Below are 13,229 nucleotides of genomic sequence, written 5' to 3' on the forward strand. Positions count from 1 at the left end.
TTTGTTGTTAATCTCTTTGGAATCGAATATTAAACTATTGAACCATTCGATTGGATTCAAATTTTGAAATATAGGACCACGAGTGAATACAAAAGAACCCTAATATTGCCACAAAAGTACCGGGGCCACCATATACCTACATATAGTCCCACTCTTACAATGCCGCCACCAAGCTCTTCTTTCACACCCACATGTGAAGAATATAAGCTCCTACTAGTTACACAAATTATTTAACGTGCCTACATCAACCCGTAACTGCACTAAAATACATATCTTCTTAATTTTCCCTTCTGGATCTTTTTAACTTTTATATGTTTAATTTAACAGGTGTGGGTCGATTGGTACACACTACACACTATGAAATTGTCAGTAGAATGACTAGTGTCAGATACCCCATAGGATGCTCAAACCAAGTATAGGCTATATACTTGCTCCAAATGGTTAAGAGTCATATTTAGTCAAGGGCCATTTTTCATAAGTTCAAATTCAAATTAATTAATTATTGATGCTTATATAAAGAAGTTATATAAAAGTTTATTCTCACAATTGTGAACATTGATCAATGACTTATTTATGCAAATTGACAAATATATTATCGAAATTATAAAATGTCATTCATAATAGTATTGTGTTAACTTATGTCCATAATGGCTATTATGTGGTACGTTAACTATAGATATCACACCATATGTTGAGCTCGCTTAAGCGAGTTGGTTTTTTCACTTGGACTTGCTGAGAGCGCGTTGAAAGCAAGTCTTCCTGTTGCTCTCTGGAGTTTTCTCGCTTAAGCGAGAAACTCGCTTGGAGCGAGTTAACCTTTTTCACTGACTCGCCTTGGGCCTGCTGGAAGCGTGTTGAGAGCGAACAATCTGGTGGCTCTCTGGACATTTCTCGCTTAAGTGAGTAACACGCTTAAGCGAGTTGAACTTTGCAACTTTTGTTGATTCTTGGTCCTTGCTTGTATTTTCCTGCACAAAAAGGGTAGAGCAAGGCACATAAAGCATAAATGGCATATTTGCATAAAATTGGAGCTTTTCCATAGATAACTTGCAAAACAAGTCACTAAAATGTCTAAACTAACACATGAAATAAATCAGTTTTGGGCACTTATCAATATTTTAATTAAAAGTATGTTTGGTTCGCAAGGGGAGAGGAGGGATTTTAAAATTATTTTACCGTTTTACCCTTAAACTTAATTAAATAAGAATAATAAAGTAACGAAACAATAACGATATAATCGATAACAACACGATGTGATGTAGACAATGTAATAATGGATTAGTAATAGGGTTGTTACAAGTAGTAATAAAAGTTGTTAAATGAAAAGTTGTTAATAATATGGAATAAAAGTTGTTACAAGATAATATATCCTATAACCTAATAATAATAATAATAATAATAATAATAATTATAATAATAATAATAATAATAATAATAATAATAATCGTTTTTTTTACAAGAATAATAATAAAAGTTGTTTCAAGGATAATATAACATAATAATAATAATAATAATAATAATAATAAATGTTGTTATAAGGATAATATTGAGATTTTAAATTAATCTAAGGATAATTTTGGCAGTGCAATAAAATTTACTCCCCTCCTCACCCCTCCCCTCCCCTTCTAAAAATTGAACCAAACACTTCAAATTAAAAATCTTCCCTCCACTCCCCTCCAAAACTCTCGAACCAAGCAGTGTACATGGGTTGGTTTGGGTTGGGTTCGACTAAACCCAAGACTCGAACCAAATATAAAGGGTACTCTTGTTTGAGTAAGCTAAAATAACCACCCGTTATATTATTGGGTTGGGTTGGACAAACCCACTAATTTCAGGTTTGGGTTGGGTTAGGTAGTGGGTTACCTTAATATATTTTTTTTTTTGTTAATATTAAATGATGAGTCTTCAATTTTTTTTTACAAAAAATTGTAACTTATTTTCACTATACTTTAGCATCATAAAATAATAAATGATAATATCAAATAATAAATCTTATCATAATATACTTGTAACAAATGAAAGTTAATAATATCAAATTTCATTAGCATCAAAATAACAAAAAAGTGCAACATCCTAATGTAACTGCTCTAACATGTTTTAATTTTCAATATAGATGATACCTTGTGTTAATTTTGAAAATTAGACTTGATTTATAACCAAAACTTTTGATATTCTCCTTCGTTCCTATGAAAATAAAAATTAAAATGTGGATATTATTGGGTAAGTAGGTTTAGTGGGTCTGGGTCTAGTTTTACTGAAAACCCGTAATTTTTATGGGTTTTTCATTTTTTAAAACTATACCCACCCAATGACCCAACCCAACCGAACCCACTTTTTTAGTTTTTTTGGGTGGGTTTGACCGAGTTTTTCGGGTTGACCCAACCCATGTACATCCCTAGTTTTATGATCTAAAATGGGGCTTCATTTAAAAAGAATAATAAAAAAAAAATGGGGCTTCATTAATTTTATATGCAACTTATTCTTACTGTGATGCCATTGATGTGTTAAAGTATTATATCTCTGATGATATGATTATTTAGATTTTTATAATAATTAAACTTATAAAAAATTTATTTATCAATTCACAAATCCACAATTATTTTAAACAAATTTTATAATTTCGGGGAGTTTTTACTGCAAAATTTTACTCCTAACAAAATGATTGTTTTCTCTTTGTTAAGAAGAACACCGTTGAAGGTTCTTACCATTTTTTTATCTATAAAATGAGACGATTTAGGGTTAATTTTGATTCAAAATCATCTCTCTTAATTGTGTTTCTTTCCATTTTAGTTAAATAAGTAATTTTCACATGTTTTCAATCTTATTCGTTTGTTTTTGTGATTTTGTGTCTTTGCACGACTCTATTTGTTTTGATTTCACGACTTTGTGCGATGTGATTTTTATTTTTCCGTCTTAGTGCGATGTTATTTGATTCATGTTGAATGATTAGTTTAAGCAATTGCAGATTCAATCAATGACTTTAGTTTCGTCAACGTTGCAGATTTAGAAACACGAGTATTATAGAGACTTGAATAATGTCATATTTGTAGGTATATGTACTCTTTCGTTTTACGCTATTAACATGGATGTTGTGAGTTTATTTACAGATTCATCCTTTTTAATTTTATCGACTTTGAATTTGTATTTTATCGATGTATTCCATCAATTTGAATAAATGTATATCGTTTATTTTTGTAAAAAAAAATACAGTCGAAAACATGTGTTTTTTAGAAGTTTAGAGGGGAAAATAAATTCAATTATTATTATTATTGAAAAAAAAAAAATATTACCTTATGTGAAGTTTTGTGTGTAGGTGTTTTTGTATTATTTTTAATTTTTTTTATAACTGTGTTTTTCTATCTGTCACTTATCTTGTACTTCTTAAAGTTAATTCTCCCTACCTCGTTGCGTTTTGTTATACAACCAGCTTATCATTTGGTCACTTGTTCCTACGGAAGGATACTTCATTTTCACTGCATATGTTGTTCCCTGGCATCGTTAGTCAAAAGATATTGATAGATACCGAGTGCCATACATGTCATTCTACATCATTTTCTTGGCATTCATCTTTTGTTTTCTAACATTCTCATTTCCTTGTCTGTCCCTTGGAATTAATTACCTGTCTTATTTTTTGTCAATCCAATGTACAGTACAAGATAACACATTAATAGTTTCCTCAACAAACAAATAAATAAGATAGACACGTTAAGAGTAACATTCTAATTTTAAAGGAACAACTTTGTAAAAAAAAAAAAAAAGGGAGATATATTTACCTGCCAATAAGTGTTGTAAATAAAAGTTTTGACTTGTTTTAATTAACACATTTACAATAAAAGTTGTTCCTTTAATTAACAACTTTGTAAAAAAGAAGATATATTTACCTGTCTTATTGACTTGTTTTACAAGTAATATATCATAAACCTCTTCAATTTATTGTAAATATACAAAGTATTGTAAATATATGTGATAGAAATTTGGCAAGTGTACCAAAAGTTATCGAAGTAATAATAAAAAGTTCGTTTCCACGAGGACTGTGTTAATTTCAATTTCAACAATGATGTTATTATTTAGGATGTGTAAAAGTTATTTGGTTGCCCTAGGTAGCAGGTTTTTGGTGCATAAAAAGTAAATAACATAAATATAAAGTTTGTTTGGAAAATTAATTGGAGATGAGTGATTAAGCCGGTGAATCAGCTATTGCTTTATATGAATCGTTTATCTCTCTTTACTCTCAATATTTATTCGTTCTTTAAGACAAATTAACTAATTAGTTTTGATCAATCTCTTGACTCAAAACCCTTTCCTAAGTTATAACATTTTAATATCTTAAACCGGTTGAATAACCGCGGAAGCTAGGTCTGAACGTTAATTCCTAAGTCATAACTCGCAACTTCCTATCTATAGTTTCATATATAAAGCTAAACAGAATTATTATTTCAGGATTAATAGTTAGGGTTAGTAATCAATTAATACCTAAGATCAATTAATATGATTGAAAGAAGCTAGGGTTAATAGTCATATAAACAATCATAAGAAAAGCAATGAACACAAATAATTCTGAATAAAGACTGAATAAAATTTGATAATAAAGAGAGTTTCAACTACTGATTCACATATTACAATAGGTTCATCATGGCTCAACGCCAATGTAATTCTCCCTTCACCAACATCAATCTTCACTTTGGATGTCTTTAAGAAAGACCTTCACAAAATAACACGACATTCTTTTTTCCCTTTCATAATCATAACCTCAGAGTCAACAAGAAACCATAACTTATCCAAATGAAGAAGAACATTACCCACTCTCCAAACAAACCTTCTTGCATGATCCATCTACTAAAGTAAATAAAGTAGAAGAATTTTCAATTTCAAACCATTCCATTTTTCTAGCCGAAGATAATAGGATTAGATTGATGTCAGAACTAAGGTCGCACAAAGCCTCCTTAACTGTTAATGTTACCAATAAGGAATGGTATTGTGAAACATCTTGGTTCAAATTGCTTTTTTGGTGCTTTGTCTTCATTCTTACTTGCATCTTCATTCACAATTCTTGTAAAACTTCTTTTGGGTTTTCATATTTCCCAAAGAAGCGTTTAATGAACTGAACAAACCACGGTAGCATTTCTAACAGGTCAGCAAACATGAAGTTTTTGTCGTTGATAGACAGTTTCTCCATCATTTTGTTAAATAGGCTGAGACAATCTTCCCCTTATTTAATCTCCTGCATTACCTCTGAATTTATGCCCTCTAAATTGATCATGCTACATTTTTCATTCTTGGGATTATCACAAGTGTTTCCCATGAGGCCCTTCTTTGGCGTTGATGTTATGTCGTTCGACCGCTGCCCTATCTACGTTTCCAAAATTTTAACCTAGGCTTCCTTATTCTTTTGAGCACTATCTTGGCTCAACTTCAGTTCTTGGAGACTACATTGAGTAGTTTTCATAAATTTCCCAAGCATTTCTTCAAGGAGAGATGGTTTCCTTTGTTGTGCATTATGTGGTTCTCCTTGAGTGGGATTCAAAGCCAAGTTTTTTCATCATTTTAAATTGGGTTGGTCCTTCCAACCACAATTATGAGAATTTGAGAAAAGATTACCTCTCTAATAAATTCCCATGATGTTGGCTTCCTTTGCTACACCTTCGGCTAATCCTTCTCCTTGTTTAAAACGTCGTTGTGTTGGTATGAGTCAGGAGAGAGTGCTTTGCAAGGACCGGAAGTTGTGCAAGAGACCACTGAGAAGGTAAGATGATTCAGGAGAAAATGAAAGCGTCTCAGAGTAGGTAGAAGAGTTATCATGATAAGAGGATGCATGATATTAAGTTTCAAGTTGGTGATCATGTGTTTTTGATAGTGAATCTTGTAACCGGTGTTGGACGTGCTTTGAAGTGTCGGAAGTTGACACCTCATTTTGTTGGACTGTTTGAGATTATAGGGAAGGTTGGAGTTGTAGCATTTCAGATTGCGTTACCGCCGTCGTTGTCGAATCTTCATAATGTGTTTCATGTATCTCAGTTGAGGAAGTATGTGTATGATTCGTCTCATGTGATTCAACTGGATGATTTGGAAGTACGAAATAATTTGACTGTTAAGACTTGGCCAGTTAGAATTGAAGATCGGGAAGTCAAGTGCTTAAGAGGAAAAGAGGTCGTTTTGGTGAAGGTGATTTGGGTTAGACCAACTGGTGAGAGTGCTACTTGGGAATCGGAGAGCCGTGTGAGGGATTCGTATCCGGAGTTGTTTTCTTTAGGTAATTTTTGAAGACGAAAATTCTTTTTAGTGGGGGAGAGTTGTAACAGCCCGTTTTTAGCTAGAATTATTTTAATTATTTATTAGATGCGATTATATGTGTATATGCGAGTTTGTATGTGCTTATTTACGTTTGTGTGTATTTAATTTGGGATTAGCGGATTTTTGTCCTAGAAGGGTATTTTATTCATTTTTTTAGACTAAGGGGTATTTTGGTCATTTGGTGAGTAAGGGTAAATTAGTCATTTCATTAAGAAGGTTATTTTTGGTATTTTAGTGAGAATAGTTATTTTTACCAAGTTACTAGTGAGTTGGGGTAATTATTTAATAACGGTAATTATTCGGTGTTTTAGTGGATTAATGAGTAGAAATTTTAGAACCTATTAATTAAAGTTTTAAGTCCATTATGGTGTGTAGTGATTGAGACCAATTAAGAGGAGTATATATTCATAACTCTTAAAAGGAAAACTAGGTTAAACCATTCACTCATTTCATTTCACAAACTTAGAGAGGTAGAGAGAGAAATAAGATCACAAACTTGGAGAGGAGGAAAGAAGAGGAAGCTAGAGAAAGCTAGGGTTTTGGGAGCTAGAGGGGAGATTAAAGCTTAAGCTAGTGGATTCAAGACCTAGAGGCATGGGGGATAGATTCCTTTCATCAATTAAGCTATAATTGCATCTTTTCAATTATAGGTCATAAGTGATTATTGTGAATTATGGCTTCTTGTGATTTTTTATGATGAATTCCGTGCTCTTAATTTTTGTTTAATTATGGATATGTTAAACTTCATGGAATTGATATGTTTATATGCTTAAATTTATAGTTGTTGTTGGTGATAAGTTGTTTTGTTGATTTTTGCTTCATTAAGTGTAAGCCATGAATTGATGAGTGATTATTGTTGGAACATGTTTAAATTCACTTCATAAATGATTATACATGTTTGTATGGTTTGTATGTTGATGGAGTTTGAATTGGTGTGGTTGTTTGTGAAGTTTAAATGAAAATGAGAAAATATGAACTTTTGGTGAAAAATGAACTAGATGATGATTTTGATGTGAATAGAGGTTATGATTCGATGTTTGTAGTTTTTTTTTAATGCCTTTGGATGTATGTTAACTAATAAACAAGTTTGGAGAACGAATTTGGGACAAAGGGGATTAAAATCGGGGTTTTTAGCAGTGGCGGATCTTGAATTTTTTTTCCGGGGGTGCCAAATATTTGAAGAATATATATTAAAGAGTTTCAAAAAATTTACATGATTGTGAACCGGTGTGGTGGTAATATTGACATGATTCATGCAAGGGGGGGGTTGGTTCGAATCCCACCAACTAGGACAGTTTTTTTGAATAAAATAAGAAAAATTCGCTTAGAAAAAACTAAAAAACAGTGTGCCAGGTAATCCCACCAGGACAGTTTTTTTGAATAAAATAAGAAAAATTCGCTTAGAAAAAACTAAAAAGCAGTGTGCCATGGATCAAACGCGCGACCTTTAACAGAGTGGGGGGACCGCTTAACCGCTGCAACGACAGTGAATTAGTGAAATACCATGCACAATATCAAATTTATATAAAAACTGGGGGGTGCAGTGGCACCTGGGGGTCTCTGAAGAGATCCGCCCCTGGTTTTTAGAGTGAAGTTGGATGGGTTCCCGAGAGGAAACCCAAAAACTGGGCTTCCTGTTCTGGTGCAACTCGCTCGACGAGCTCATGGCAAGATGGTGGCAAGTTGCTCAGTGACAGCACCCATGTTTTGGGCGTTCTGGGAACTTGGGGGTCGATTCGGAATTTCCTAAATGATTATTTTGATGTATTTAACTGTTGTTATGCTTTCTAAACCTTTGGAAACATAAAATGGATTGGATTGAAATTGGTTTTGTGAATGGAATTGAAATTATTTGAAAAACGCTCAAGAACATGAAATTTTTCGAAACTCGTTTCTATCAAGGAAATTGATAGGACTATGGTTTGTTTTCTGTAGCAATGATTTCAAAATGGTTTTGAAATGTGTGTGTGAGTTTTAAACTTAGTTTTTGCTTGAAAATGGTATTCTTTTGAAAAATGATAAAGTGAGACGAACTTAGCGAAATTTTGGAATTAATCGAAATTGGCTTATAAAGTGGATATTTATATGCTACTGTGATTATATGTGATATGTGTATATGCTTTGTTGAGGTGTTTGAGCATGTATGCCTTGTCTTTGGTGAATTACTTCGAAAATGATGAATTTTTTGAAAATAGACGAACTTTGTTGAAATGAGGTTTTATGATCGGATAGCTTGCAATTGGCTTTGTGCTTCTGATTATATGATAGAATAAGAATGAATCAATGATGAATTGGAGTTTAATATAATGGATGTCATGATGTTGTTGCTTGTTCGTCTTTTATGTAATATGTGAATTTGAAACGGTATTGTTTCTTTAAGGTGATAGTTGTTGAATGGTGATTCGTGTTAATGTTTTGATGATGATTATAACCATGATGATGATGATGATGATGATGATGATGATGATTTATTAATGATGACGAATTCTTACATGAAAAATGGGTGATTATTTTGATGGTGAATGCATGTATTGAAAAATGTTGAAGTTGATGTTGACGACTTGTTAAATAAATGTATGATGACAAGTCATCTTACGTCATTCTTAACATGTTTTTCAGTTTATTTTAGTAGGAAATAGCAGAAAAAAGGAGGAGTATTAGAATGATTGCCTTTGATTTCGGGACTTTTGTAATGTTTTCTATATTTGAGTCTGTAATTCTAGTTTTCCCAAAATATAGCAGTTTGAGGGGGTTTTTGAAGCAATTCACGAATAAATCATGCTAATTGGCAAATCAAGAACATCCGAAGAACTGTGAAGATTCAAGAAACAAGAATAAAGATCCAAGGGGCCTCAAAAGACTTACAAATGGGACGAATTCTGTTCCCAAAGTACTAAGGCTAGTTATTTGAAGACGAAGACCTAAAAACGACATAAAATCGGAGATTGGGCCCGGGAGAAAGGCAGAATGCGCCTAGGGTATGCATTGGGGTGCTAAATATGCCCCCCGTGCATTTGTTATGCGCCCTGTGCATGAAAAAAGTCGGGGCGCAACTGTCTTTTCCTGCTTCCGTTTTGGATAAAGCCCACACTTTTATCCCAAACCCAGGTAGAAACTCTCACTGTAAATACCAACCTTCCTCATTCAGAATTTATCGTTCAGAACTGTAGCAATTCAAGAGGAAGGCGACTTTGGAGTTTCGGGAGAGTTTCTATGTTCTCCTTGATTTTCTAGGGTATGCTTTTATCTTTAGTAATTTGTTTTTAGTTTTCATGTGTAACTAAATCTTTTTAGGTTAGATTTCTAAGATGAACCTCTGTATATTTTTGTTGGATATTTATTTAATTTAATTTGTCGTTTATTTATTTTATTTATGCTTTTGTCCATTATAGAGTTTATTAGATTATAGTTTTTATTTCTGTAAGAGGTGCAACCCTAGATTAGGTACTTAGGTTGTGACAAGATGCTTTTATCTTGATATTTATATCCCTTTACTTAGGTTGTGACAAGATGCTTATATCTTGATATTTATATCCTGTGCGGTAGTCCGCATAGGCTTTGGTGTGCATCATCACTAGATTCTGCCTTGTGTGTACTTAGGCTTGGGCCTTCGGACGGATTTCCTTGGGCTCTTGACGGTTCGAAACACCATTGAATCAAGAAATAGTCATCGCAAGTTAATTGATACAATTAATTTCGCGTCATTTTCTAGTCATGTAAACATATGATGAGGTACATGTGAAAACATAATTGAATTTTAAAAAGTATATAATTGATCAAGAGAACACATTGACTGATTAGCTTACGACGTCTAATCCCAGCACAACTTTTTATTCATGTATTTAATCCTTTTTATAATATGTTACCAAATAAACCTTTTCTCAAAACATTGATTTTGAATTTTAAAATTTACATGGTAGAAACTATATCACAATCTCTATGAGTTCGATAATTGTTTTTCATAACAAACAAGCATACTTACTGTTGTGCGAGGATACATACAAATCCTCTTATCACACATCCATACTGTATAGATATAAAATTAGGGGTGTTACATTCGTAGTTCCTTTGGTTGAGAAATATGTAGAGATGAAGAAGCTACCATTTTCTAGAGAATTTCCTAAAATTTTCTCTAGCGTATAAAGATTTCTTTCGAAGAGGGATATTTGAATTTGCAATAGACTTAATTTATGGAGTGTCATCTATTTCAATGGTAACGTAGACCTAAAAAAAAAATGAGAGTAGAAGACGAAGTTTGAATAGTTGTTGCGGAAGAAGTTCATTCGACCTAGTATATCTCTTTGTGGAAAACCTACTTTTCTTATTAAAAAAGAAACGATGAATTTGAGCGTATGTACTATTATCCGTTGAACAAACTGACGATAAAAATCTATATCCCTTAACGAGAATGGAAATGGATGATGTATTGGATCAGTTGAAGGGAGTATGTGTACTTTTGAAGATTAATATAAGTATATCAGAGTACAAGTTAATGATGTACAAATAGTAAATCACCAATTCATCCCTTAAAATTGTAAGGGTCGACATTTAAGACCCATGAATTTGTAAATAGGCAAAAATGACATTGAGTTTGAATTACGCTGAGCAAATTGATGTTTCTATTACTACCTCCGTCCCAATTTAATTGACACAATTTTGTTTTTCACACATATTAAGAAAAATGTATAAATAAAGGGGAAAGTGGAATATATTGTATTGGGAATGATAAAAGTAGTACTCCCTCCGGTCCTATTTACAAGAAACAACTTACTTTTTAGATACATTAAATAATTTATGTATTTGGTTTAGGTTCTTGACTAAATACTCCCTCCGGTCCTATTTATAAGAGAAAATCAGGTCAACAAAAGTTAATGTATTTGGACTGAATTTTTAACTAGATACATCAACTTTTGTTGACCCAATTTTCTCTTATAAATAGGACCGGAGGGAGTACATACATTATTCAATGTATCTAAAAAGTTAACTTTCTCTTGTAAATAGGACCGGAGGGAGTATTATTTAGTGTTATATTGTATTGGAAATGATGAAAGTTGTATTGAAAATTGAAATGGGTCAGTTATTTTGGGACACTTTTTTTTAGAAAATGGGTCAGTTATTCCGGGGCGGATGGAGTACATTTTATCAAACCACTTTTAAATTAGTCCTTGATGAATTGTATTTCTTTCTAGCATATTAGTCATTGAATTACACCACTTACTTTAAATTAGTCCATAAATTAGATCATTTAATAAAAAATTGATTATTGAATTATACTTACTGTCAACTAATCCTTGAGTTAATAGAAGAACTAAATTATTCAATGTCATTCAAAATCAATCTTTTTTTGCATTTTTAAAGTGGTAAATATTTAACTTTTACAATTTTAAAGTTGGTGATTTTTCCTCAATATTTACAAGATCGCTTTCTAAACAAGTTATGATCACTACGAGTGTAGAGTTACGTTTTTTTTTTTTTGAAGGAACTAGTGTGGAGTTACGTTTTTTTTTTTGAAATATACTAGTGTGGAGTTACGTTGTTTAGTGTAACTATTGTATTGGTAAAATTTATGAACATAATTATTTATCCTGTAATTTAATAATTCGAAAATATTAATAAATGACTTTTTTTTGAAGGATTTAATAAATGACTTGTTATTATTTTCTTCAAAAAAATAATAATAATGAGTGAAAATATATATGGCCACGTCACACAAAAGGCTAGGACGGGACCTTGTAGTAGGGTTAGGCAAAGAAAAAGGGCAAGAAAGGTCCTACTACGTGCCAACCCCTTCTCCACGCGTGACATTAAGACTATAAAGTAATCAATTTTAATGAATATTTCTTTCTGGGTTAATCCATGTTTATCCTCATGTAATATTAGCGATTTCCGATTTACTCTTCTGTAAAAGAATTTGTTTTGATTCCCACTTTGTAATTTGAAGATTCTTTGATTTTTGAAATTTTGACTGTACAAAATCGATGATATGGCAGGGTTAAACCACGAAAGTACCTTAAATTTTGTAATTTGTCATGAAAGTCCAAAATCAAAGAATCTTCAAATTATAGGGTTGGAATCTAAACAAATTTTTTACAGAGGTAAATCGGAAATCGCTAATATAACACAGGGTAAACATATATTAACCCATTTCTTCTTTCAAAACATTGAGTGTATAGGCTTATTCATTATTGAATTTGGACAAGTTGATTAATTTCATCTCCAAATTAATTGAAACAATAATAATGTTATAGTGCGCAATCAAATTTAGTTCATCCGTCAATTCTCACCGTTAACAATGTTGATGTGTTAAGTTAAGTGTTGACGAGGAGTTTTAAGTCAGCTTCCACATAGACATAACAAATTTGATCAAAAATTGTGAACCCTTTTTTACCCTTTTTTAAAAATTAAAAGTTACAAATTGTTACACTATTAAATCGATGTTTGAATTATTCACTACAAAGATCCCTAATACTGTCAAATTAAAAGAATGTATTTAATTGTTATGTATTACATTTTACATGTTTGGAATGAAGTTTCATTTTTGCAAGTTTCATCTATATTGAACATTGTCTACATAGTCCTCATAAAAGTGTTAAAATCCATTTCAAATTTTCTGTTATCTATCTCCAGAAACATATTCTATTACGAATACACATTTTTACAAATTCTTAGAAAGATGGTAAAATATTTGTGGAATAAGATCGAAAATATGCTCTTCGATCATTACTATAAACAAAATTTAATATGTCCTCGTGAGCTTAGTTTAGTTGGTATGGACAATGCATAAAATATGCAAGGTCCGGGGTTCGAACCTCGGCCACCACAAAAAAAACAAAATTTAATATTTTAAATTCATTCAATATATGATACATACTCCCTCCGATCTCAAATGTAAGAAACTTTTCACTTTTTTGGTTCATTCAATAAATGATGTATGTGGT

The 13,229-nt window shown here is 32.0% G+C and overlaps 1 protein-coding gene across 1 annotated transcript; it reads left to right on the top strand.

The window, feature by feature from the left end:
* The first annotated feature begins 5,808 nt into the window (after positions 1-5,808).
* On the top strand, positions 5,809-6,261 carry LOC146955584 (uncharacterized). Its single transcript, XM_085748788.1, has 2 exons — positions 5,809-6,006; positions 6,094-6,261. The coding sequence occupies exons 1-2, from the start codon at positions 5,809-5,811 to the stop codon at positions 6,259-6,261; spliced, it is 366 nt and encodes a 121-aa protein (XP_085604914.1).
* Positions 6,262-13,229: the final 6,968 nt, after the last annotated feature.

The sequence above is a fragment of the Medicago sativa genome, chromosome 1, assembly GCF_051527215.1.
Source record: "Medicago sativa cultivar Bolivia chromosome 1, Bolivia_mono, whole genome shotgun sequence".
Classification (NCBI taxonomy): Eukaryota; Viridiplantae; Streptophyta; class Magnoliopsida; order Fabales; family Fabaceae; genus Medicago; species Medicago sativa.